We start from the raw sequence: 27,077 nt of genomic DNA, 5'->3' as shown, positions 1-27,077 counted from the left end.
TGAATGGGGTGTATGCATTTTTCTCCCCCTCACAATTCTCACAGTTCCCAGATTTCCTGATAGGTCCTTGATATGCTTTCGTCAAAATACCCCAAGGATCAAGAATTAATTTACACGTGTACCCTCCTTTAGCTCAAATAAAAGCCTATAGAAACAAAAAAAAATAGTACAATGTAATGACAGCAGTTGTACCGGCTTCAATCGGATGATTGAGAAATGTGAACACGGGTCCACAAATAGAATGGCTTGATTGATTTAGTAATACAGTGGTCCCTCGCGACTTCGCGGTTCACTTATCGGATTCAGTATATCGCGGATTTGCATTTGTATCCAAAATTCAAATATCACGGGTTTTATCTTGGTTTTTTTCTGAGATTATGCTGCTGTTTCTGGTGTGTCTGACATGGCCACCAGGGGGCAAACTGGTGCTTTCACTTTTAAATTTCTCTTTAAAGTTCCTTTTATTTCCCTTTTTGTTTATTTCCAGATTTTTTTTTGTTAATAGTAGTGGCATTTATTTTAAATGATTTAGTTTTACTTATTTGAGTATTTGCTGCCATTGGTAGTGTTTAAAAAAAAATTTTTTTAAATACTTAATTATTCATCTCTTATTTTTGTGCAAGTTTTTAAAACAGACATTTTGACAAGTTATTTTGTAAAATAAAGCAAAACCGACAAATATTCAGATATTGTTCATTTCTGACACGAATGGGGTGAGGTGGGATTGGTTGAATATTAAAAAAAACGGCCTCCAAAATTTTAAGACCGACATGTAAACAAAAATACAAAATACAGAAACATGCGAGGGATAAAAACTTAATGTGAAAGAGAAAAGGACAGAAGAAAAAAAAGTACCTACTGTATGTTTGGAAGGAAGCACTTTTTCATCTCTCTCCATAATATATCTCAACAAAGGTTAAAGAAGAAGTTAAGTCAAAAAATACCTGAATGTTCTATGCTCCCCTACTTGTCTAAACACGGCATTCTAATTAATAACGTAGAAAGACAAATATGTGAAATTGAGTTACATTTTATTTATATGACACTATCGTATATACATAATATAACTATATCGTAAATAGTTGCTACTGTTTTATTTATAATTTATTCCATGTACAAATGTAATGCATAGTGTTCTATTCCGATTCAGGAGTAAACATTTATCTTCAATTTTTACCCAAACAGACTATTATTTACTGGCATAACTAAATAATTAGATATGCTCACAGTCCTGCTTGGTTGGAAGGCGCCTCAGGGCTGCTGCAGCTGCAAACTTTTGATGAACGCCGTCTGCAGCTCGTCCATGTCGTCGCTGGCTTCGATAGGGATGCTGGAACCGTAGGCCGCCGCGCCGCCGGCCACCGTTCGCACACCCTCAGGAAGGTCAAGGCGCTGATGCCGGGGCGCCGGGCGGCTGCTTTCGCGGTCCGGGGGATGACCCGGGTGCGGGTTCGGGTGGCGGTTCTGGGCCGTGGCGGTGTGCGGCACGGGGCATGTCAGCAGGCAGCCGTTCTGCCGCGTGGCCTGGTGCAGGTCCAGGCGGGCGATCAGCGGCTTGCCGATGTTGACGCTCTCGGTCCAGCAGACGCTGTCGTCGGCGTCCATGGCTGCCGAGGCGCCTCGCAAGCATGCGGTGAACACCAGATCGTCCTGGTGGACAACAAGTATCGACATGAGTTCATTTTCATGTTATAATAAACATAACAGGAAGTGGTTAACTCGCCTTGAGCTTCTGCAGAGTGCACAGCCTGGTGTAGAGGCAATGCTGCGGAAGGTTGCTGGACAGCAGGTAGACGCCCGTGTCCTCCGGCTTGGTCCGGTTCATCGCCTTTGGGTCCACGTCCAGCTCCTTAAAAAAGGGCAAGGATGGTCCAGTGAGGCACGCAGTTGTGGCACGTTGCGTTTACCGGTGCCATCCCCAACCTGCGGGAAGTCGGTGACGTGCGCCTCACACAGGGAGAGCTCGGTGGGCTTCCTGACGATGTGCGTGTACACGACCAGAACGTTGGAGAACTCGGCGGCGAAGCCCAACTTGATCTGAGCGCCGCACTCAAAGTCCACATACATGCCGTCGGGAAGCTCTGGAAATGCAGATGTGATGTCAACACGTGTTGTTTTCCTTTTTCAGGGGCATTCAAAATGGCTGTCATGATTTTTTTATATAATTAATAAATAAATACAAAATAAATAATTGAGAGCTTTCTCTCTTTTATTCACCCATTGACAGGTGTATATTATAAATCATATATTTATTGTTGTAAGCGTCAATGGACCCAAAAAAGAAATTATTCATTATGTATTTTTGGTAATCATCTCATTTGCTCCCAAAAATATTTTCAATATTAACATGCTCCCAAAGACGTATTTATACGTTCTTAGGCTAGCGCATACAAAGAAGGTTTTGATGCAGCCTCTGAACTGAAGAAAATGGTTGAAGCAGTGGTAGTTATTACAAAAACGGCCAGCAGGTGGCAGCAGAGTATAAGAGATCAACCAGGGCCATGTTGAAAAGAAGCTCATTTACCCACAGTTTTAAACAGATTTGTGAATAGCGATGAAACTTAGCTATATTCTAATGCTAACTGCTGCGAAACGGAAACAGATAGAAGTATACTTTTTATCTAATGAAAGAATAGACTCAAATTTTTCTTTTGGTAGGTTACATGTTTTTATAGCAATATAACACAATATTCTGTGAGCCTTGCAAAATGAGTCAAAATCCATTAAAACAGCCAGGAGCGAAGGGGGTTGCTTCAGTGAAAATGGCGGGGAGTGAATGTTATCAGAATATTACTCTGCCCAATATCGGAATGGGCTCCCCCCAAAAAATCCAGGTCAGTTGGGTAAAAAAAGAAAAAGAAAAAAAGATACCACTAACTGAACTTTATCTGGAGGTGCTGACTCCCATTTAACATGATTAATTCTAAACACAAGCCTCATCAACACATCCGTTTAGTTTTACTTCCACTAAATTAAAATATTTGTTTTCAATTTATATGTACAGGTCATAGGTCACATTTACGGTGGAAAAAGTTTAGAAATGCTTTATCTTGGTCTCCTTTTTTAATAATCACAAAAATCTGGCACTTGAACATGTCGACTTTGTATAACCTCTGTATGCAAATGCGATGTAATAACTAGAAAGGCGTTGAAGAAATATGGGAGGACATCGTGAGCAGCAACGCACCGTGAGCTTTGGCCCACTGTTGACTGTGGGGGAGGTCGGCGGCACCGGGCAGCACCGGGTCGGTCAGGGCCCGCCGCTCCGACAGGCTGCTGCGGATCTCCAGCGCCTGCCTGCCCCTGGTGGCGTCAAATTGACCCATGTCTGCGCACGAGAAGGAAAAATCCCGCTCAGTCACAAACACACTTATTGGCCATAACATTAGGTACACCTGCACAGAGCAGGTTTTACTGACGCTGCTAACTTAACATTTTATAATAAACTTATGTAATCTTTTGTGTCACAACAAATTAAAAAAGGCAGAAAATAAAATTTCTAAGGCTACGTTCACACCAGATCGGATCGTTTTGGCCCAAAAGCGACCCGTGTCTGACTTTTTGAAGTCTCTTTCATTCCCCTGTTGTGGATGCTCTTACCCTCAGCGACTCTGTCGAGAACCACGGTGATCTTCTCGTCATCCAACAGGCGTTTCTTCAAGAACTTGACGAACACGCCGTTGGTGAAGTCACTGGAACTCAGCTCGAAGGCCTCGGCGTCTTGACACCTTCAAGAAAACGACTTTAAAAAAAAAAAAAAAAAAGTCCTGCTTCGGGAATAACAGACAGCGAGAAGGAGAAAGTTTCACACTCACGTGGCGTATCCGAAAACGATGTTGGCCGTCACCCGCAAGACCACGTCGTGCGTGCTGTCGTCGTGGAAGTTTCTGGAAAATACGGCTGGATTTACACAGCTGGCCGAGCCCCAACTTTGATTTAATGGCACTTGCGCTTTTGTTATATTTGAGGACAGACGGTCATATTTTTGCAAGTGAATTTTTTTGTAAAATATTGCAACACGCTTGAGGCAACTCTGCTAGCCAAAAATCCCCTTAAAGCCATTACTGAGCCAGTTCAGCCCCTATCATGTTTCTTTTTATTTGTTTTATTCTTCCCACACACTTTAAACACACCGTGTGTGATTCCATGAGTCCCCCCCCCCCCCCCCCATTAAGACTCACCTCTTCCTGCACATGTCAAGCAGGAAGACGTTGAGGCCCGTCTCCTTCTCCTGCATCAACTTGAGGATGGTCTGCACGCACAAGCAGTCGGCCGAGCGGTAGGGATTGGGCGCGTCCACCGGTACCATGAAGCTGTTGCCGTAGTTCTCGTAGCCGTGCCCGGCGTAGTACAGCAAGCCTGACGAGGAGAGACGCCTGCGATCATCCTAACATCCTGAACCCGAGTCCCCCGCCAACGCAAAACGTACCGTAGACCCCTTTGTGGAGCAGCTGCAGGAACTCGTGGACGGCGTTGCGCATCTCCGACTCGGTGAGGTCCAGCAGGGAGACCACCTTGAAGTCCAGTTGCCGCAAGACGTTGGTGAGGTCGTACACGTCAACCATGGGGGCTTTGAGCTGAGGGTGGTTCTGGTAGGACAGGTTGCCAATCAGCAGGGCTACTTTGTCCGTTGCTGGATTGTGGGAGGGGCCAGGGGCAGGACAAAGGGGGTTAAATGGAGACAAATGTATCACGCAGCACTTGAGTTATGGAGGCCTCAATAGTTTTTTTTGTTGTTGTTGCTATTTGCACATTTTCATTATTCAATAAAAAAGCGTTTGTTTGTTTAACTCATTTACTGCCATAAATAAAAATAATTAAAAAGATTATTAAAAATGAAAGACAAGAGGTGATTACATGTTTTTGTTGTAATTAATCGCATGACTTCACTAGTTAAAATAGAAATTATTAAAATAAATTTTTGACGTTTATAGCCGTCAATGGCAGTGAATGAATAAAAAAAAGAAGAAAAAGAGATTATTAAAAATTCCGGGCGTCGGGCGATTAAAGTTTTTAATCGTAATTAATCGCATGACTTCACTAGTTAACTCGCGATTAATCACAAATTTCTGTTCTAAATGTACAGTAAAAAAAAATCTAGGTTTCATACAATTGTTAACAAAAGTGGAAAAAAAAATGTAAACTAATAGAAATAGTTCAAATGAATTTTTGACGTTTATAGCCGTCAATGGCAGTGAATGAGTTACAGTACAATTGGTGCCTTGACTTCATTTGAGCAGTAATAAAAAGTAAAAAATAAATAAATCATTACTTCATTAAAAAAATTTAATTGAATTTTTATGTTTTTGTATTTTCCATCATTGTTTTTTTTTGTCAAACTAAAACAAGAAATAATATCATAGTGAATATCTTATATGTGTCGACGCTCACCATACAGTTGCTCAGGTACGCTGTTTAGGAGGAAATCGGCAGAACCTAAACACAAACAGCAGCGCATAATGTCAATAATCGAATGTTTTGTCTTCTATGTATACAATAGTGCGTGATTAATAGAAATACCTGCTCCAATGGCATAAATGTCATCTAGAAATGAGAACAAAGCACAATTTAGAATCTGACAACCTGAACTAATTTGCACCCTTGAAGAGATTCGGAAATGAGCCAAAATGCCAGTAAAAAGGAACAGGCTGTCGTCAAAGACCCGAGCGGTTCGAAATATTAGGAACAGCTCTCAGATTAACAAATGTCATTTCAGATTCCTCAATCAAAAAGTGAACATTATCTTTCATTAACTACCGGAGCTCATTAGCAGGTGTACCTAATAAAATGGTCGTGTCTGTGACATCAGCCTTATCTCTTTTTTTTTCCCTTAGTGACCCTCGCACAGAACCGCCCCTTCATGCCATGCACCCCTGTGAGTGTTAAGTTAACCCATCACCTATGTTGGAGAAGATGAGTGCAGTTTTCCCTCCAATTGAAACCATTTTACCAGGTGTCTTCTTTTGTCAAAATACGCCAAAGGATAAAAAAACCCAACTAGAGTCCTTTTTTTCCCGAGCTACTTCTGGTGCGCACATCTTGGCCTCCAGAGGGCAGTATAGTAGATAGTCAAAGAATTCCACAACTAAGTAAACTGCAGTAATATTAATGGATGGCATTTGTTTGTTTGTTTTTATGCAAAGGATAAAGAATATATGTTTTGAGTATGATTATATTAACTGTGAACATGTCACTAGCCTGTCCATAGCATTTTGCATTGTGTGTTAGCATTAAGCAATTAGGGATCAACTAATTAACAAAATTCCACGTTTTTTTGAGTCTGGATGATGAACAACACCATCTGAACATTTTCATACAGATACCGGAATGCTAAAAAAAAAAAAACATATCCTCCACTAATTTGTCAAAGTCAACAGGTAAGCAGAGCTGCACTGAGTTCTGTTGGATGCACAGATTAAGATGCCCAAAGAATGTGACAGCAACGTGAAGACACTTGATAAATGTTTTCAATTGTGAAGAAATTGCAAAATACGTCTCCTTTGAAATGTGCATGCTGCTGCGGCATCTAACCGCGGCCTCCTTCCGACTCTACCTTCCGAGCACTCCATTGCTCCTGAAATCTGGACCAGCGCACTTTGAGCTTTTTAGCCCCAAAAAAAAAAAAAAACATAAATAAGCGTTTAGATGTCATTACAGAAGAAATTGCATGGAAAAGCGTGGCTGACGTACCGACCACAACGTCCACCTCGTTGGTCCACGTCCTCTTGCCCCCGCTAACGATCTTGCAGCGATACCTGCCCTGGTGGTCCTGCGTGGCGTTGGGGATCTGAAAGAAAAAACACAAAACAAAGTCAGAAGGATAAACCCATCGCAATTGTGACGCTGCACTTGCTATGAGGGGCCGTCAGGGAAATAATACGAGGCGACCTTGCACACACGTGCACGTGAATGCACACACACACAACTGAAAGGCTCTCTCATTGAAACTACGGAAACACTGTCACAACAACTTCTCAAATTATCCCTCTCTCTCACACACACACAACTGAAATCTTTGAAAACAGCATTTCAGTTAATGAGAGCATTTCAGACCTGTAAATGAGAATGTTCCAATAGTGTGTATGCGAGCGTTTCAGTTGGGTATGTGGAGCGTTACAATAGTGTGTGTGAGAGAATTACTGTAGGGTGTGTGGTGTGGTTCAATAGTGTGTTGGAGGGTGTTTCAGTAGTGTAATGGGATAGTATGACAACATTTCAGTAGTATGAATGAATGGGAGCATTTCAGTATTGTGTATGAGAGCATTTCATTGGTGTTTATGGGAATGTTGCAGTAGTGTGTATGGGAACATGTCAGTAGTGTATATGAGAGCATTTCACTGGCGACATGAGAATGTTCCAGTAGTGTGTGCGTGAACATTTCAGTAGTGTGTATGAGAGCATTTCAGTAATGGAAGCATTTCAGTAGTGTATATGAGAGCAATTCGCTGGTGACATGAGAATGTTCCAGTAGTGTGTGCGTGAGCATTTCAGTAGTGTGTAATAGCATTTCAGTAGTGTGTATGAGAGCATTTCATTAGTGTATATGAGAAGGTTCCAGTAGTGTGTATGAGAGCATTTACATAGTGTGTATGAGAGGCATTTCAGTAGTGTGTATGAGAGCATTTCAGTAGGGTGAATGGAAGCCTTTCAGTAGTGAATATGAGAGCAATTCACTGGCGACATAAGAAGGTTCCAGTAGTGTGAATGAGAGCATTTCAGTAGTGTGTATGAGAGCATTCGAGTAGTGTTTATGAGAGCCTTTCAGTAGTGTGTATGAGAACCTTTCAGTAGTGTTTGAGAGAAATTCACTGGTGACATGAGAATGTTCCAGTAGTGTGTACGTGAACATTTCAGTAGTGCGAATGAGAGCTTTTCAGTTGTATGTATGAAAGTGTCTAAATCTGGTGTCTGTTGTGTGAGAGCATTACAGTAAGGTGTGTATAGTGGTTCAATAGTGCGTGTGAGAATGTTTCAGTAGTGTATACAGTGTATCAGAGCATTTCAGTTGAGTACATGTGCATGTTTTAGCGAGCATTTAATTAGTGTATATGAGAATGTTCTAGTAGTGTGTATGAGAGTGTTTCAATAGAGTGTATGACAGCATTTCAGCCTAGTGTATGGAGCATTTGAGTAGTGTGTTTGAGAGCATTTCCCTACCGTATACCAGAGTTTCAGTTGTGTGTGAGATCATTCCAATGGCATGTGTGAGAGGTATTTAATTCTGTCTAGCTCACGGTGAGTTTCCTCCTGGTGGCACCTGCGAGAGGGGCGCCGTCACGGTGCCACTGATAGCGAGGGATGGGGGACCCCGCTGCGCCGCACTCCAAACGGAGGGTGGCGCCAGCGAGGAGTCGCTGCGGGCGAGGTTGCACGGCCACCTCCGCGTGACCGTCCGACGACTGGCAGTTCTGGCCTAAAAAAATTAAATTAAATAAAAAACATAATTTGGGCAAATCAAAGAATACGTAAAGTTCATGAATGTGTTGTTGTGATGCGTTGCGCCAACCAAGTTTATTATAATAAACAGCTTGAACCCTTCTTTTGAAAAGGTCATTTATTAATTACATCTGCCAAAGCGTTCAAATCATCGTATCTCGAAAGAACTCGCAAGTCGGGTCACTCGAACCTCATGGCACCACTGTGCAGTATTTGTACTTTGTTACTTCCCACCGCTGGTCACATGACACGGCGCTCGCGTTTCATCAAGGGCTCACCGCTCGACGCAGACGCATCCAGGACGTCCACGTGAGCCCACTGGCTAAACTGGAAGGATTCGCCGCAGCTGACACGGCAGATGTAGAAGCCGCCGTCCTTCGCGTGGACGGCGCTGATGGTCACGTCGGTGGAGAAAGCGTTTGGCACCTGAAGTGGAACAAGTGGAAAAAACATCAGGACAAGGCTTGCAAAATTCTAAGCATTTTTAGAGTTGAAAACTTTCCATGGAAATAAATTACAATTAGGGGTTGGCTCCTAATAGAGAACTTAAATATAATATTTCATATTTAATTATTTTTGATCTATTCTTTTGTATGTACGATGGGAAATTTGTAAAATGTTCTATAAAATGTAGAGAGAAAAAAATTTATATTAGTATATACGGTAGCTATATAATAAAATAAGAGACATATCTATTAAACATTATATTATTTATTTTTTTAAGTAACTAGGGTTTACAAACAAATTCAATTCACACATGCCAAGCAAAGGCAGTCAAACGGTGACCTCTCGACGTTGACTTTCCATTTGGACAAGAAGAGAACTCGACCATATCCAGTTGAGGTGAGAGTTGAACACGTGGGCTTACCTCCTCTTTGGACTTGAACCACTGGTACAGCACCGGCGACTGGCCCGCGGCGTGGCAGCTGAGACGCAAGTTGCGACCGCACAGCAGCGACACCGACTGCGGCTGGGCGGTGATTTGCAAAGCTGAAAAAGAAAATACCAATGTGGGTGTACATTACATTCTGCAGAGGCGCGAGTTAGTCACAAGTAAGCCTCGAGGTTTTTTTTAATAAGTTTTAACTCAGCAAGTTCAAGTGATAAAACTGACCATTGAAGTGTGGCACCGGCGCCCACTGTGGCCTTTTGCCAGGCTGGTTTTGAGCATACCTGGCGCTTTGAGGCAGTGCAGGGCCTCCGCGTTGGCCAGCGTGTGGAGGAAGTCCATCAGGTGGCCGCACGCGCAGCCTCGCTCGGCCAGGAGCATCAGCAGCATGCGGCTCGGGCTGCCGTCAGTCTGCAGGACCTTCAGAGAGCACATCTCCAAGTCGTCCGGACTGCACAGACGTTTTAAAGGGCACATATGATGCAAAATGAACTTTTGAATAGCTGAGTCTGCCCACCAATCAAGTCTGAAATTACACAAACAAGTCCATCTTTCGTGAGCTGCCAATCTCAGGAGCAAAACTGTTTTTGAGGGCATAGAAATTAATTTCATTGGGCCAAGTTATTAAAATGAATATTGTGGATAATTGACCGTTTTGGGTTTGTTTTTTTTGCAGTAGAATCAGTACTTGTTTTTACCACTCCGTTCTAGAATTGGGAGTAAAATAAAAATAAAAATAACTTACTTTTACATTTCAGCCTGTACTTTTTTCTTTTACTTTTTAAGATAAATATATGTACTTCTATTTAAATAGAGGATAAGTACCTTTGTTTTGACAACTCAGTAAAAATGCATTTTTACTTTTATCTACTAAGTGAAGGAGTTGAAGCAGTACTTCTACCTTTTTTTCTTTTTACAAATATCTGTACTTAAGTACAGTGTGTGAGTACTTTTTCCACCTCTGTATAGTGTTAAGGCGAACAAAATGGATGCTCAGGTATTTGTTTTTTTTTTGGTGTGTGTACCTGACTCTGAAACGCCGGTCGTCGACCACTATCTGCCCGAGTCTTCGCCATCCATTATCGGCGGGGCTTCGGTCCAACACGTCGCACAACTTCCTCAGTTCTTCATTCAACGGGATGAGCTTGGCAGAGCGCTCCGGAAATGCCGCCATGACGTAAAGCCACAAAGTTGTTTAAAAAGTATATAGAAGTTACACACATGTTATTTCATTTTGAGGAATGTCGACAAGTGGTTCACTTCCGGGAAAGACGCTATCAAATAAGGGATACGACCACGCCCACTTTTGTCGATGGCCCTTCCTAAGATCAACTACTTGTGAAGATGAGTCACTACTCACGAAAGCGAGCGGACTCCGAGCGTGGGTTGTAGGCTCTCTCTCACACATAAGATTGTTTTCCCCCCCAACAAGTGTGTATGAGATCATTACAAGCGTGTGAGGTGTGCTCATATAAATGCATGGTTGTGGTACAAACAGCATCTCTCTCTCTTAAGACAAGACCCCTTCCCCCACTCCAGGTGCGTTCCGACACGTCCTCATACCTGTGAGGATGGGGGGGACTTTCCGGCGAAAAAAGGCTAGTTTCTTCCCCCTCCTGTGCCGTGTTCCAGTCCGCCTAAATGCAGTCCTCCGTCGGCGTTTTTGTGGTACTCGACAAGCTGTCCTTTTATTGACCGGCCTGGAGGTACGTCAACGCACAACTGCATTTACTTACTATAGTCAAACTCTAAAATATGTGCTGCAAGGACAGCGAATGCAAATTTCCTTTAATTTGTTTGTTTGTTTTTGCTCACAGCAGAAAAGGAAAATTATTGTTGTCTATATTAGTTGCATTGATATTTTAGTTAAAAATATAACAGGAAACATTTCAATGCTTGCTTTTGTAAGGGAAAAAAAGTTAACAAAAATTCACGTGAATAAGCAATAACACAGGTTCATGACATAAAATTAAACAGGAAAAATTTATTTTGCACAAAAAAGTATGTAAGGAATAAAAATTGGAAACAAAGGGGGGAAAAATAGCAAAAAAACAATTCATGACAAAAACGTTGAAATTGTAAAAGTTTTAATTTTATATAAGAAGCATGAAATTTTTTGTAAGAAAACAAGATATTTTGACCCCAAAATGTTTAAATATGTAAAATTCATAACTTTGATTTTGAAAATAAAACAGGAATTATTTTGACAAAAATGTAATTTATTTTATGTATTAGAATATTAACTTAATACTTGACTGCTTTTGTAATAATAAAAAAGCAATCTTTTCACATTTGTTTTTAAATATATATTTACTATTGCAATTAAGTATAATTGAGTCTGTACTTTTTTTTTTCCCGCCCCTTAAGTACAGAATGTGAGGACTCTTGTCACCTGTGCGATTAATATACAAAACAATGCCAACCTGTTTGCCCTTCACACGCCTTTTGCTTGTTTGTGCTCCAAACACCTCGACAAGACAAGTCGCATGTTGATATGTTAACCACAAAAGTGTGTGATGTCACTTTTTCTTTTTTGCCAGCAGGTGACGGGATGAAGAGGGACACGTGCGTGGCCACGATCATAACCTTGCTGCTTTCGGCTGCCCGTTGCGACAGTCAGTTTGTTTGTGTTGATAACGAGGTTCCAAATGGGGCTTATCAAACTTTTTTGTCACCTGACAGGGGGGACTTTTTTTTTTATTATTATTATTATTATTGTTTTCAGAATTTTTTTTGAATATGATTTAGGCAAGTGTGTTCATGTGCATATAAATGTGTAAAATAAAGCCTAATATATAAACCTTTAAATACACACAAACACACAGTACAGTACATAGAAATAAATAGACATTTACACACACATATACAGTGAATATCAAAAGTCTACACACCCCTGTTGAAATGGTGCTTGGCGTGTACTCTCACTCCCTTTTAACGTGAGTTTGAATATGATTGGTCAATTCTAATTAAGCGGGTGTGCACACTTATGCAACCACATTACACCTCAGTCTTTATTTTTACTTCCGCTCTTGAAAAAGCCCCCCCCACCACACACACACTTGAGTTGTACAGTTCAAAGGTCACGTTAATGTTTCCAGGCAGGTCTCCGCCGGGGAGACCGGTCCTGCTCGGCTGCCGGTCGGCCGACAAGGAGACGTTCACCTGCTGGTGGGAGCCAGGCGTCGACGGAGGACTTCCCACCATGCACCGCCTATACTACCAGAGAGAACGGTCAGAAGGCAGCGTACCCTAACGATAAGTGGCAATGTGGGAAGCCTCATATTAAAGGGTCTGTTTGCTCTCCCAGTAGAACAGTGTTACGTGAAATGAGACCTCTAGGTACGTCTTAAGAACCCTCGCCATTGGCGAAGGGCAAAGAACAGAAAATAGAAAAAATAAACACTTCACCCCTAAAAACTTTATAATTGCCTATTTAGTAGTACAATTGATGTTGTACTTTTATATATAAATGAGTGTCATTAAAATGTTCTTTGTATTTCTTTTCATTTCTTTCTGCTCAATTTAGTAATGTTATGTTAGGACGCTAACGCAAGGCTTTTATTATGCTAACGATAGCATTTTAGTCCCAGGGCTCAGATTAGATTAAATACAATTAATTACTGAATTAGTAATGTTATTGTGGCCTTTTTAGCCTCCATGACGCGTTTCTTGAACCCAAGCACGTTAGCCTTTAACTTTCAACAAAAGATGCTAGCCAAGCAGCTGATTTCTGTAATATACCCTCAAAAATGAAAATAAAAAATAAATACACCTTTTACTAAATGTATAGTCAACAAGTTGTCTGATACAGTTTGATTATCAACTCATATTCAATAATTAGTAGTTAGCGAACTAACAATTACAAATGTGCGCTAGCAACTTACACTTCATGTTAGCATTTAGCTCGTAACTTGCTAACTTCCCTAGCGGATGCATTTTTGCTTGTTTTCATATAATGTGCTCTTTTGTTTTTGCGCCATTAAAAAAACAACAACTAAAAATGGATAAAATCTTAAAAATGACCAACACTGTTTGACTGTCTAGACTGGAGGGAACGCACGAGTGTCCAGACTACCGCACGGCCGGGAGCAATGCCTGCTTCTTTGACAGGAACAACACGTCCATTTGGGTGGACTACTACTTGACGGTGGTGGCCTCGAATGCCCTGGGGAACGCCACTTCGGACGTGTTAAAAGTGGACGTGATGGATATTGGTGAGCCTAAAAAAGCGGAGGGATGAGCTGAACATGATTATTACATATCATATTATTGATATCCTTATATAATACGAAACGAAAGTTACGACTGTAACTGCGGTTCTATGAGTCCCGGACGACCGCCAGATGGCGGTGCTTCAACCGCTGAATGTTTCCTGAAAACATCCTTGAAACACCGCCATCTGGTGGTCGGGAGGAGCGAAATAGAACGTAACTCCAAGTGTGGCTGTTTTGTTTTTAGCCGTGTTGGAAGTTAGAACAAAAATACACTTCTTGCGCTTGATGTCATCATTCATTTGAGAGCAAGAGAAATTGATAAGCAGAATTGTCAGGCAGGCAACAAACAAATGATTCCTTCTTCTTCCAATTGAATGACTGGGAACCAGTTCTCAAAAACATTTGTCAATGACTTCATCTTTGTGTACGTCAACGCTGCTAACGGTTAACGTGATTTCATTGGCCCATCCAGCTCGCCAACACACAGCGCGACAAGGAAGACAAATCGAGCAGAATGAGGCAGAACTGGTCTGTGCAGGGTGTGAAATATGTTGCGGATCTAATTACAAAATCCCTAATACGCGTTTAAACTACAAACCAGTGGTAAAAATCCCAATCAAAATAGTAAAAATCTAAATAAATAATCTCTGGTTCCATCACTTTAGTGAAGCCTGATGTACCTGAACACGTCACGCTAAAAGCAGAGGACCGAGAGGAAAGTCTGAGCCTGCACGTGAGCTGGGATCATCCCCGGAACGTCGACACCAAGTCCGGCTGGGTCACACTGGAATATCAACTAAGAGCCAGACAACAACAACAACAACAACAAGGACGACATACCAACAAGTGGAAGGTGCCAGTCTTGAAGCAGAAAATACACCCATCAGGTCAGTGTTTCCAAACCTTATTGAGCCAAGGAACATACAGTACATTAGAAATGTCCTTATTTGTAGTCAATGAATCTCTTTGTACCAAATTAAGTGAAATTGGATCATTTCCTGGATACCTGGTAATTTCTCATGGCTCATTGGTTGGGAAACACTGCATTCAATTTTGGTGGACAACATGAGGCATGAAGCCAAAATAACCACAACAAAAAAAAAAATCATGGTTCAGTTGACTCCTGGTGCAGTCTTTTTGTCAAGTCTATTTTAGTCCTACACTGTCTAGCGTACTCATCATGTCAAGTAGCCTAATGAGTCAAGCAACAATAGTCTTGTCTAGTCTTTCATAGTCAAGTCTATCCTCGTCCTACACAGTTTAGCAAAGACTAAAAATCTGGATTTTTTCCCCACATCATTCAGGACGATTATAATTTGTATCGATTTTTAATATGATAAACCCTACAAACATTTATTTAAAGGTTTTCAATTATGCAAAAATAATTCATGTGCAAAATGTTCAGACAGCAATAATGTATACTACTGATTGTAAATATATATATTTTTTTTACCAAACTTAACATTCATAGTTTGTGCAGGAATGCCACAATTAAGTAGTTGGTAATTGTAAACATGTCTTGTAAACCATCCATCCAACATTCTGTCAAAATGACAACTCACAATAACGTTAGGATGTAACAGAACATAACAAAAACAACAGCTTTTAATAATCCAGAAGATAAAATGGATTTCAATTTTCAACTATTCGATTTTTAAAATGACGATTAATTGAATTCATTGGATTTATTGCCCTGCCCTAGCCTACGCTATTGTATAGTGAGAGTCCAGTTTAGATTGTCGACTTTAAACATGTGGACTTGTTTAGTACTACAAAATGAAAACTATTCGAGTCCTACACAGTCTATTCCGAAGATCCAATATATATTTGAGCCAACGGAGACTGGATGAAACCCTGACATCATCAAAATGTTTATTTTCTCCTACTCCTCTTAATTTGTACTCTGCAATGAAAGTCTTATTTCGACCACCATTTTGTCTCATCTGCTGTGTGTGGTTTCTTCACATTCTAGGAATACAAGGCTGGTAGGCAAACCCAATTCACACTCTACGGCGTCCATCCCGGGGCCGTGTTCGTGGTCCAGGTGCGCTGCCGGTTGGACTATAGCTCCTGGAGCTCCTGGACTGAGGCCTCTCATGTGAAAATCCCCAACAGTGCGCGAGTCCATCCTTTGCGTTGGCACAAGACTCGAGTCAAAGACGATTTGATTAATCAGCGAAGGCTGTTCTCCTGCAGGTATTCGGAAGGAGAACCCCTTTTGGATGTCGGTGTTGGCTCTCTCTGGCTTTGCGTTTCTCGCAGCACTTTGCATCGTGGTCATGAAGAGGAAAAGGTGCGTCCTACCTCAATATCTCTACCTCGGAATGTGACATTGAACACTCTCGCCGCTGTCCCAGACTCTGCCCAAAGCATATGTAATTATCTAAATGCGCAAAGCCGCAATGGCTGTGTGAAGGCGACGAGGTCATTCCCTTTTAAGTAACGTAACGTTAGCCCACGTTCCGTATTTGTACCTTCCACACAGGACAGCAAAGCGGAGAAAAAAGCGACTACAGACACTAAGCGGTGGTTTGTTTTCCCTCAGTGTGCTACAATCTCTGCTTCCGCCTGTTCCCGGTCCGAAGATTCGAGGGGTTGACTTCCATCTTGTCAAGGTTGTTTTCCCCAAATAACCCTGCACGCACCCCACCTTCCAATTGGAGCCATAGCATGACTGAATGAACACCAACATCTCCTCCTAGAGCGGGCGACCCGAAGACCTCGCCAGCGCGCTGATGATCGTCCAGCAGGACTTCGCTCCCGCAATGGCCTGGAACGACTACGCGGACGACTACCTAATCGTGACGGACCACAACGCAGGAACTCGGCAGAGGAGTTTGCTGATTTCTGCCGGCTTCAACTCCGAGGACAACGGAGCGGAGCAGAACCCCAAGAGGCCGCCCGCCGTCAACCGAGATTTATCAACACACTGCAGCTACGTGGAGCTGCAGTTGGACTACAGCAGAGTGAAAGACGTGACCTCTGACCACATCTTCCTCCACGTTCCCAGACCTGACAAACTCCCCGAGGACGACGGCAAAGTGATGGACAGTAAAATGCTCTTGCTTCAGGAAAAGAGCAACCCGTTGGAGCGCCTCAAGAAGCTGCCGCCCAGACGCCCTCAGGTGGACGCCGATCTCACCGCCGGCGGCTACGTAGACGCCATCCTGACTCCATCTCTCGGGAAAAACAATTGAAGGGTAGTCCTCCATGGATTATTGTTGTTTTTTAGGGTAAGGTTTTAAACAGAAGAGGTGGGTAGCAATTCTTCTGTCGTGTTAGAAAGTGATTTTTTTCCCCCCGAACATGCAAGGGGCGCTACTGACTTACGTTTTGGAGGAGATGAGGTCCAAGACCCTCCAAATACAGTATTTTTTTTTTTTTTTTTTTTTTACCAGGACACACTCGTTTGCGAAAAAACGGTTGTTTTCAGTTATCTTGAGTGCTAAACCTAAATTTGGTATGAAATGGCTGCTTCTAACTAAAATGGCTGACTTGTTTAATTTTGGGCATGGGTCCTTAAAACCTTTTCATGTTGATGTGTGAAACTGATGTTGAGGACACTTCTGGGGCACTTTTGAGTTTTTGGGCACGTCGCATTTGGGCACGTCGGCAATTCATCTGTGAGAAGAATAATAACAGAAAAAAAAACACCTTATCCCAAAATGTAATTTATTATTAGGAATCATTGAAAATAGTTTGTCAATCTTATCTGTATTCAAGCACATATTGCATGTCATTACATACACTCGCGTACATCCTTTTTTTTTTTTTTAAACAACTAATAAATAAAAATCACAAAGTAAGCTTTTACTTTTTGCAGTAAACTAAAGGCAAAACATTGTTGTCATTCGGTTCATATTGCGGGATTACTTGTACTTTAAGCCACTGGTTTGGTCCTATGAAGTTCAAAGTAAAGTCAAGGTAGGAACGCTCTTCCACACGGCAATCTCCTCTCGTTAAAATATGTAGTAACAAATGCTACTTTGGAGAGGTCAGAGTTTCAAATGAACGGCCTCACTGCCGGGATAACATTTCCAGCTAGCTTGAAGAGGAGCAGATCATTGCAAGTGGTAGGAAGGTGTCAACACCTTGTAACCTCTGGCATTTAGCAGGAAATAACCTTTCAAAATTGATCGTGTTCATGCCCACAAGGGAAAACTTGACGCACACAAAGTTTTTGGGACCGGTTGAACGACAGCGTCAAAAAAACTTTGAAAAAAAATATTCTTGCTTTGCTTGTAAGACATTCTTTGGAGTTCCCAGGTGTCAAAAACAAATTTGTTTTTGAACATTAATCTGTGACATGATTGAATCAAAATAGCTCAGGAATAAGAATAACAGCAATCAACCGGTCACAAGAAATGAAGAAATGATTGTTTACAAAGCACACGGTAGCTCTGCTTAACATTTTGATTTTGATGTAGGGTTCCATTCCCCTTTGTCCAGACTGCAAATATATTTAATGCAAATTAAATCACCACAAGAAAATGTTACCATATCATAGATAAAAGACTGTCTTGGTCGTGTAATTTCACAACTGATGGGCACTCTGGAGACCAAAGCACAGTGGTGCCTTTCCTTAACAGGAACACATTCTTGATGCGTTTCCATTAATGAATAAAAATAGCTCTGTATTGTACAAAAACGTAGCAAAACATAAGTAAGTTAAGACATGCGTATGAAACTGGCCTATGGAGCTAGTCATGTGAGTGTGTGGGCGCGAGTTGTGGCATACAGCAGCTCCTCATGAGTGTATTTATTTTGTATTTGACTATCCCATTAAAAAAAAAAAACCCGAGTAAAAGTGCATTGGCAACTGTGACTCTCCTCACATGCGTGGGCATTGCAGTGCCTCGGTCGCGTTTCTTTTTTTTTTTTCCCACTCAAGTAGTGGAGTATCTGGAGCTCACTTGTACCTCACAAATTGACGAAGCGACAGCTCTGAAATTGGACGGCAATCGCCTTAAGTGAAGTGATAAGTGGAAATTGAAATTTGTGACAAGGAAGTGGGTTGTTTCCGTACAGAGCAAGAACGCTGTGCCTGGTGTAAGCAATCCTACCCTACTTTGTTGAGAACCTCCCCACAGAGTTGCCAATGTCAACTCTTGCCGTCTTCATTTTCGTCGTTGCGTTCACTCGGCCATGTGTCAAAGTTCAACGACTTGTAGCTGGACTCCTTCTCGAGCAACTTCCTCCACAGCTGGCCTAAGGGAAACAATACTTACAATTAATTTGGCTGTTCAGCTCCTTGTCAGAGAACAGAAAGTTGTGGGGAAAAAGTACTGACGCAATCAAAAATGTACAGAAGGTTCAATTGAGTTCACCTGTAGGCGTTATAATGCATTTTTGGTGCAGTCTGAAATTTCACCTCAAAGCCCAATATGCCGGACTTTTTGTGAGTATTATGAAGAAAATATTAATTACGATTAATTTGTTAATTTGGTAGTAATTGCAACCACGATTAGGACAATCATATTTTTTTTGGTACAAAACAAGAAAATGTTTAAACGTAAAAAAATATTAAGACAAATAAATTTCTTTGAAACACTATAATTATGCAAGTTCCTTTTGGGCCAAGCAAGATTGATTAAATTAGTCATAAAAAAAAAGTGCAAATATATAAACTTAAACAACTCAAAATTTGTATTAATAATCTTTTATTTTTGTTTACGATTATGCTGATTGTGTAAATGTGTAATAATTGAATTTCGATTAATTGCACAGCCTTAGTATCAGGGTTATACTAGTTTGGGATTTTTAAATTCATTATAGTGAGTTTTATTGTTTTGTTTTGTGCATTTGTTGTTGTTGTTGTTGTTTTTATGACATTAGTTTCATTTAGTTTATAGAGCAGGTTTATTAGTTTTACTCTTTTTAAATATATATTTTTAAAGGTTTCATTTTAGTTTACCGGTAAGTATTAGTTTTTTATATACATGGAGTGTTTGTTGAGTGCAAGAAAAAAGAAAAGAAAAAAAGAAGAAGAAAAAAAGGTGTTGTGAAATAAAGTCAACCACCCCCGTACAATTCTATGATGACTTTGACCTTTCTTCGTCTGTACGGACCAAACAGAAAATGAAGACATTAAAAATATAAACACCAAAGATTATGTATGAAATTAATCAACAAAGATAAAAATGAAGTTCATTTTCCTACTGTATATTTTGTAAACATAAAATCTAATTTCAGTTAGTTTTTGTTATAATGAAAGCACTCTAGTTTTGATTCTATTTTGTTAACAAAAAGTTTTTTTCAATTTGAATTGGACTTATTCCATTAGTGTCGTGAACTACAATAACCTTGGCGAGCAGTGTATAACTCCTTTAAGTTACGTACTGTATGCCGGCTCTTGAGACTCTGGCTCGGGCGGCACCGGCTCGATCAGCTTGGCGGCATCGGGCTCGTGCGAGAAGTCTGCGTCGCCGCTTTCGGCCCGGGCGGCCCGCTCCACGCTCGCCAGCATCTCCTCGTACGCTCGCCTGGCCTCGGAAGACAACTCGATCATTTGGTGGTAGTAGTCCTGCGGGGTCGGAAGTGTGGAACAAATTTGACTTTTACGGACATTCCTGGCATGTCCCAAAAATGTGTTATTTATAGCATTTTTAAAAAAATGGGTTTTTACATATACAGTTATGTTTAAAGGGTGTGAGAGAGGTAAAACTACTTCAATATATATATATTTTATATATATATATATATTTTTTTTTTTTATATATATATTTTATATATATATTTTATATATATATATATATATATATATATATATATATATATATATATATATATATATATATATATTTTATATATATATATATATATATATATATATATATATTTTATATATATATATATATATATATATATATATATATTTTATATATATATATATATAAAATATATATATATATATATATTTTATATATATATATATATATATATATATATATTTTATATATATATATATATATATATATATATTTTATATATATATATATATATATTTTATATATATATTTTATATATATATATATATATATATTTTATATATATATTTTATATATATATATATATATATATATATATATTTTTTTTTATATTACGGTACTGATTTTCAGATATAGTGGGCGGGTCTGAAACATATCTCCCGCGATGAGCAGAGGTTCACTGACCTGTGCGCCATCATAGTTGAAGATGCCCACCAGGCTGACGGGCACCATCTTGTTGACGCAGCGCCCAAGCGCCTTGCGGGAGAGGGCGAAGACGAACGGCACCTCCTGTTCACGGCACGTGTCGATAATTTTGTGGAGCGCCTCGTCCAGACCTCCTGAAAATGATACGCGCGCACAATAAAGAATAATAAATCTCAGATTGAATTGACTTTGTTTACTAATGTAATTGTAGTCTGCAACTTGTGGAAATTCGGTGGCCTTATTTCGCTACTCGGGCGGGAAAACGCACTTCAAGTCAAACGACCCAAAAAGCTGAGAAAAGGACGGGCCTGCCGTACCTTTAGCCTGGACGCGCTCGCAGTTGGGCGAGATGATGACGCACTTGACCTTGTGGAGTTTGAGGTGCTTGAGGACCTCCCGCAGGCCCATAACGACTCTGCGCTTCATGCGGGCCTTCATGGGGTCCTTCTGGTAGAGGCGGTCCTGGAAGCGGACCAGCTCCTTCAGCAGTGACGTCACACATTCGTCCACGTCTTTGCTGAGCATCTGGCTGCAGTACCTGAATGCAGCAAACATAGCACGTTGCAAATGACGACGGGCACAATCTGCACTTTGCAAACTGGTTTCTCCTCACTCTCTGAACTTCCTGCTGTGGATCTTGGGTCGATCCGGCACCGTGGCGGTAAAGTCCTGCTGTATGATCTGCTGCTCGTCGTCCTGCGCCCGGTCAGACTCTGCGTCGCCACCTCCTTCCGTTTCATTTGCCTGCTGCTCATCACTTTCGGAAACGGCATCAACGTCCTCCTCTGAGAAGAAATTTCTCAATCGTGTGGAATTTGATGGCTCTTATGTTCACATCAATGACATTATGTTGAGAAGCAGCCGCTTTCCAATTTAGGCTCAGGGACACAAAATCAGGTCCTTAGAGCCCATTACGTTATTGTAATATTTCCCCCCCAAATGACCTAATTCACTGCAAGTTGTTTCCAAGCAAAGTTTCTCATATGCCAGCCAGGTAAGAACATTCTGATTGACTATTCTCTAATAATCTGCAGTAGAATATGGGCGAGTTTCACTAGAAAGACAACCAAAAACACAAGATCCAAAAAAGTTGAGAAAATAAGTTCGAAGTGGAAAGACTACCTTGACGCTAATATTTGAAAAATATAAAAACGACAAGAAAAAAATAAGTGCTTTTGATGGTGCCCCGACTTGTCCGGTTTCCGATGTGTTGGCATTTCCTCATAATCGGCATAACAAACTGAAGTTCACTGGCTACCTGTAATCTGTTTCTACAACTCAAAAGCCGTGCTGATCTCAAATCCACTGGTGTCAGAGGAAGATTTTTTTTTTCTTTCCAGGGAGCACTACTGAGTGAGTTTTAAGGGGTTATGCCTAGTACATCTTTTAAAAAATAAATTCAAAAGTAAATTTTTTTTTTTTTTTAAATATATATCTAATAATAAAAACTTAGTATTTTCTAAAATGGAGGAAATGTGATTTAATGTCTTAGGTGAGATGTTCACTGACCTGTTAGATTGGTGTGACACTGCTCGCCTTCTGCTACATCAGTGGCGACCGTGGAATCATTTTCAGGCAGCACTCCCATTTCCTCCTGTAAACGCCGCTGCTTCCTCTCCTCTCTTTCTTTGAGGATGACCTGAGGATGACAAATTACAATACAATTCAATACTTGTGACCCCCCCCCCCCACACACACACACACACACACTTAGTCACAGCTCTCCTACCAAAGCCTCGTTGAACTGCACATATTTGGAGAGTCTACATTTACAGAACATAAATAACAGTGTTTTCTACACATCTTAAGCTTGCTTGCAAAAAAATTCTGTGATAAAACACACTTACAATGTGTTTAAAAAGTGAGCTTTAAGTAAAAAAAAATCATCTAGGTGGGTCTGGATTGTATCCACCCCAGATAAATGTGGGTTTACCTTTTGACGAGCACGCTCAAAAAAAATGAAGAGGATAAAATCGTGTTTGTACCTTCTTGAGAGCAGTGGGTTTCTTGGCTTTGGGCACCTCCCTCTGCTTGCCTTTCTTCACCAAGGGGCTTGTGGAGTCCAGCGGGTTGTGAGCGATTTTTTCCTGCTGCCAGGGCGTTTTCTTCAGGCCCGCCGTTGGCTTGTGAATGACAGGAAGACCTCCACCCACTAGAGGGCGATATTGAAACTCAGCAGGTTGTCACGTTACCAATAGCCCACGCTTGGAGTGCAAATTTCACCTGAAATGACGTTCTGCTTGACTTTTTGAGATTTTTGCTTGTTTTCCAGGACAGACAACATGTTCCCGATGTCCAACTGCACGGGAGCTTTGCTTTTCTTCACGGAGGTCTTCTCAGCTTTCTGGGAATTATTCAACCACAAAATAAGCAACAGTGATTTACAAAAGTACCTTGACTTACAAGTGCACACAAATACTACTGTACGTACAGCAGTTACACTTTAAAAGAAAAAAGGAAAAAACGTTCACAGTGGTGCCTCGTGAGTGGCCCGTTCTTCAGAATGCAAGCAGCCATTGAGCTAATTTTTTTTGCAAGGCCTGACCAATAATCGGTCTGTCAATCATATCGGCCGATATTAGCCCATTTCAAAATATTCATAACTGTGACAGTTATGGAGTTTTGCCATTTAAACACCGATATGTCATATTTGTAACAAAAAATCGGATAATTCAGAATAAAAATGACGTACTAAAAATATACCTTAGCCTAAAAAATAACTTTAAACATTTCGATTGACATCAGCATCTTGTATTACTTTGCGAGTGAAAAATCCTCACCTGTCCTTTCTTTGCTGCCTCTGTAGGTGGCGTTTTGGCGACATTCTTCCCCTTGCTTGGGACCATTTCATCTTGTTGGTTTTCCTTAGTAAAACAAAAAACACAAATTGTATTTAGTCAAAATAATGTCGGCGGAATTCCAATGCGTCGTGGCACTCACTGCATCGGCTTTTCCGGCGCTTCTACCGCTTGCCAGTCGATCGGACCAAGTCTGAGCTGGAGCCAAGTCCGGAAACTCCTCTTCATCCTGGACAACATTTGTAATTCTTTAATAGAAACCACCACAGACATTTTGGACAAACTACCTGACATGTTTTAAAACGGCCACAAACAGCCCAAATGTATAAATGTATCGAAATGAAAGATAAGCTTATGCATTCACCTCAAACTTTGGCGCCTCCTGTTGGACTGTTGAATGTTCCGCCTCAACTTCCGTGCCTTCATCGGCCTCTTTTCCCTTCTTCTTTTTCTTCCGTTTTTTCCTCCCCGCCGTCGTTCCCTCATCCTCCTGCTGTGCGGCCGCATCCTCCGTCTGTGAAGAAGTGAAAGGCAAAACCAAAAATGCGTTACGTTACAAGCGGCAAGTGGTATCAACAAGTATTTAACAGACTTTGCTCGCTTTGTTGATGCACCACTGGCAGAAACTACAGCTTTAACTCTTATCAAAACTAAAATGGCATTAAAATGAGGCTATGCACTGTATACAATATGTCCACTGACCGGCGCAACAGTCATTTCCTTCTGGAAAGTTTTTTTCGGCGGCTGAGATGCGACGTTAGCCCACGATGTAGCGGCGGGGTGGTTTGCGGGGCTAGCTGGGGGGTGGTTGTCAGTTTGTCGGGAGTCAGGTACACTCGGGGATCCTCTCATGGCTATCTGTGTAGTACAAAAAAAAAAATACATAAAAAGCACCCATGCCTGTGAAGAAAAATCACGTTAGCATTTATCGAAAGTACCTGCTGATGCACATCTGTCGAGGCAGGGGTCGACTTTGAGGGAGGCTGACGTGTCTCTGCTGTCACTTTTGGCCCCCAGCTCTCTTTGTGAGCGTGCGCGGGGCAGACGTCCAGCTGCGGGAAGTCGGACATTCTCACCTCAAATTGGACCAAGTCGGCCTGAGCAGGTTTTGGTATCCTCGCCGATCTGGAGTCCCTAAAACCTGTTTAAAGAGCGGGGATCCAATCGTCTATTGGTAACATAAACCACTCAACAAATTAATGAAACCCCAACTCTGTTATACTGGTTTATTTGATGCACAAAATGTTATCAGACAAAAATAAATGAAATAAATAAATACAATTTGTCAATGTAGAAAATTCTAATAATTATGTACATTTGCCCAGAAAAGTGGGTCAGTGAATAAGTAACCATAAAAAGAAAATTAGTCCCCAACATTTCAAAACTGTATTAGAACAAAAATAAATTTAAATCTATTTCCGAGACTTTAAACTTCAAAATAGGTCACTTTGAACAACTTCATGTCTATAAAAAAATAACAATAAAAAAACCTAATAAAAAATATACAAGAAAATCTAGTAATAATGAATAATATTTGCATAGAAATAACAAAGTAACATTTTAAAAGCAATCAATTTTACCCATTGCACGTTTTAGCATAAAAAAATAGATAAAGTTGAACTAAAAAATTTTGAATATTGGAAAACCTTGTCATGATAGTAACATAATTTTTTTTCTTCGTAAAATGTACACAGTTTTTTCTAGAGTTTTTAAAGGGTATAAAATACAACAGTTGATCAAAAACAGTAAAAATATTGTAAAATCTAATAATAATGTATTAAAAAAATGATATTGTTTTCTAGTGTTTTAAATTTTAAATGTGGTCAATTTAACCTGAATCCTATTAGGAGGGATAATAATAATGAATAATCTCTTTTGGGTTACCTCTTCTCTGTGCGTCGGCTGAGCTTTTACCCATGATGCCACTTTGCACACGGGGGTCATTGTTCTTTGTTGTCGCCTGTGGAGGTTTAAATGACTTGGAGTTAACAGTTTATTTACAGGATACAATTTCATGTAATACAAATATTACAATGCTTTTGCTCACAATTTAAATGTGCATGCTTTCGTCAAAACATCTCCAAGCTGAAAAATTCAAGCATACAGCTCTTTTAAGTCTTGTTAAAATTAGCCGTCCCAAACCCGCTACCACCGAGGGGCCAACGCCGAGTAAACGCAATTATGTAATTGAACCAACGTGTGATGTCACAAACCAGCAAAATAAACACTTTTGGGGAAATCGAAAGAACCAGACATATTTACTAGGTTGTGTAATTTCACACTTGAAGGGTGGACAACTAACCTTTGCTCTCCAGGGCAAGTCGCCTCCATTAATGTTTGACGGCGGGCTCCGCTTCATGCCCGCGCCTGACTGGTTGCTTTGATCAAAAGGGGGGACACACGGATAGGAAGTCACGTGGTTGTCGTAAATAGACCATACGCACAGATGCACATTGCTTGAAAAAAAATATATAATTCTGGAAGGAATGACTATTGCATAAGTCAGTGGACATATTCAAATCCAGAATGTATTCGTCTATCCATACGTTTTTTAAACCGCTTTTTCCTCACAAACGCAATTAAATATTTTTCAGAGTAAAAGTGATATTGTTTGGCAATGACTTAAATTTGAGTGAATACTCACTCAAGTAATTATTTTAGTTTTTTGCTACTGCGCCTACCTCCTTTCCTTTCTGCACTTTAAGTGCAGTACTTGTATGTAAGCCTTTTTGTTTATACACACACACATCCGCACTTCTACTTCAATACTGAGTGTGAGTACTTTTGTCATCGCTGGCTTTATACCACACCCGTCACATTTATTTGGTGCGCCTACCCTTTTGGCCTGTGCTGGTGGTACAGGTGGGGGTTTGGTAGGATCACATGACGGTTCGAGCTGCTGTGTTGTTGCCCAGCTGACTCAGTTCTCCTCGCCGGTTGACAAGTGGGCTCAGCGCTGTCAGCGGGTGTCCCTTTGCCCTCCTACAGAAGTGCAAATAAAATAGTACGCATCATTCAAATAAAATGTAAAAGGCGACATAGTTGCAATTTGACAGCCATTTTAATCGCTTTTTTTTTTGTCAACATGACCCCGATTCAAAACTTTATTGAACTGACAGAAACTCTACTCAACATGATTATGACCATTTTAATTTACTCTCAAATCAAAAGAAGTTACTTTTATAGTAACCAAACTTAGCTTTGTTTCGGTGAAACGCTTACTCACTAGCTTTTGCCCCTAAAAAGTTAGCAACGCCACAGCTAGCTACAAGCCAGCCCGCTAGCTCAACGTAACCGCCGTATTTTCCCGACTCGTTTCTTTACCTTCTCCATCTTCGAGTTGTCCATTTCTACGCCGTCACGTCCGTGTGTAATCGCTCGGAGTCCGTCGCGGTGCTGTCATTGTCCTTGTAATAGAAATTAGGTGGAAGTTGCTTGAACAATCTGCTGGTTAGCATACAAGCGAAGCTGCCAAGCGTTTGACACCAACAGCGTGTTTACTGTATTGGGCCGTCAGATGGCGACACATAGAGGCAGTGCCATGTAC

The 27,077-nt window shown here is 40.9% G+C and overlaps 3 protein-coding genes across 6 annotated transcripts; 1 reads left to right on the top strand and 2 right to left on the bottom strand.

Annotated features, from left to right (window-relative positions):
- Positions 1–1,020: 1,020 nt before the first annotated feature.
- On the bottom strand, positions 1,021–10,752 carry malt1 (MALT paracaspase 1). 2 transcript variants are annotated; one of them, XM_086075906.1, is made up of 17 exons: positions 10,351–10,752; positions 9,610–9,776; positions 9,305–9,426; positions 8,715–8,862; positions 8,235–8,413; positions 6,691–6,787; positions 6,554–6,601; positions 5,521–5,544; positions 5,392–5,436; positions 4,430–4,633; positions 4,182–4,359; positions 3,816–3,887; positions 3,601–3,728; positions 3,188–3,328; positions 1,924–2,081; positions 1,724–1,849; positions 1,021–1,650 (listed from the first exon to the last, which is right to left on the bottom strand). In XM_086075906.1, exons 1-17 carry the CDS (start codon positions 10,497–10,499, stop codon positions 1,252–1,254), a joined length of 2,385 nt encoding a protein of 794 aa, XP_085932032.1. In that variant the 5' UTR covers positions 10,500–10,752; the 3' UTR covers positions 1,021–1,251. The 2 variants fall into 2 exon arrangements, with proteins under 2 accessions (XP_085932032.1, XP_085932033.1); XM_086075907.1 differs by lacking the exon at positions 6,554–6,601.
- prlrb (prolactin receptor b) lies at positions 10,684–18,907 on the top strand. 3 transcript variants are annotated; one of them, XM_086075910.1, is made up of 9 exons: positions 10,684–11,031; positions 11,869–11,940; positions 12,424–12,556; positions 13,370–13,539; positions 14,205–14,392; positions 15,512–15,653; positions 15,736–15,832; positions 16,025–16,154; positions 16,242–18,907. In XM_086075910.1, exons 2-9 carry the CDS (start codon positions 11,877–11,879, stop codon positions 16,734–16,736), a joined length of 1,419 nt encoding a protein of 472 aa, XP_085932036.1. In that variant the 5' UTR covers positions 10,684–11,031; positions 11,869–11,876; the 3' UTR covers positions 16,737–18,907. The 3 variants fall into 3 exon arrangements, with proteins under 3 accessions (XP_085932036.1, XP_085932037.1, XP_085932035.1); XM_086075911.1 differs by having other exon boundaries at positions 11,866–11,940; positions 16,085–16,154; XM_086075909.1 differs by having other exon boundaries at positions 11,866–11,940.
- Positions 17,319–27,052, bottom strand: LOC147173362 (selenocysteine insertion sequence-binding protein 2-like). Its single transcript, XM_086075908.1, has 17 exons — positions 26,855–27,052; positions 26,367–26,512; positions 25,833–25,908; positions 25,415–25,490; positions 24,469–24,671; positions 24,233–24,388; positions 23,895–24,044; positions 23,673–23,759; positions 23,513–23,596; positions 22,956–23,076; positions 22,718–22,884; positions 22,242–22,371; positions 21,346–21,517; positions 21,050–21,270; positions 20,712–20,866; positions 19,879–20,062; positions 17,319–18,747 (listed from the first exon to the last, which is right to left on the bottom strand). The coding sequence occupies exons 1-17, from the start codon at positions 26,876–26,878 to the stop codon at positions 18,641–18,643; spliced, it is 2,259 nt and encodes a 752-aa protein (XP_085932034.1). The 5' UTR covers positions 26,879–27,052; the 3' UTR covers positions 17,319–18,640.
- Positions 27,053–27,077: the final 25 nt, after the last annotated feature.

The sequence above is a fragment of the Leptonotus elevatus genome, chromosome 5 (assembly GCF_054856555.1).
Source record: "Leptonotus elevatus isolate MCC_2025b chromosome 5, RoL_Lele_1.0, whole genome shotgun sequence".
NCBI lineage: Eukaryota > Metazoa > Chordata > Actinopteri > Syngnathiformes > Syngnathidae > Leptonotus > Leptonotus elevatus.
This window is presented reverse-complemented; position numbering and strand designations above follow the sequence as displayed.

What these genes read in the sequence shown, in the direction of transcription:
- prlrb (XM_086075910.1), top strand. Translation starts at nt 11,877, where the DNA reads ATGAAGAGGGACACGTGCGTGGCCACGATCATAACCTTGCTGCTTTCG. An exon ending in TTCGGCTGCCCGTTGCGACA is followed by an intron (nt 11,941 to 12,423) that starts GTCAGTTTGTTT and finishes TAATGTTTCCAG; the next exon opens with GCAGGTCTCCGCCGGGGAGA. An exon ending in CTATACTACCAGAGAGAACG is followed by an intron (nt 12,557 to 13,369) that starts GTCAGAAGGCAG and finishes TTGACTGTCTAG; the next exon opens with ACTGGAGGGAACGCACGAGT.
- malt1 (XM_086075906.1), bottom strand. Translation starts at nt 10,499, where the DNA reads ATGGCGGCATTTCCGGAGCGCTCTGCCAAGCTCATCCCGTTGAATGAA. An exon ending in GCACTGCCTCAAAGCGCCAG is followed by an intron (nt 9,427 to 9,609) that starts GTATGCTCAAAA and finishes TTTCTTTTTCAG; the next exon opens with CTTTGCAAATCACCGCCCAG. An exon ending in ACAGTGGGCCAAAGCTCACG is followed by an intron (nt 2,082 to 3,187) that starts GTGCGTTGCTGC and finishes CTGCATTTCCAG; the next exon opens with AGCTTCCCGACGGCATGTAT.
- LOC147173362 (XM_086075908.1), bottom strand. Translation starts at nt 26,878, where the DNA reads ATGGACAACTCGAAGATGGAGAAG. An exon ending in AGGAAATGACTGTTGCGCCG is followed by an intron (nt 24,045 to 24,232) that starts GTCAGTGGACAT and finishes ACTTCTTCACAG; the next exon opens with ACGGAGGATGCGGCCGCACA. An exon ending in GTGTCACACCAATCTAACAG is followed by an intron (nt 21,518 to 22,241) that starts GTCAGTGAACAT and finishes ATTTCTTCTCAG; the next exon opens with AGGAGGACGTTGATGCCGTT.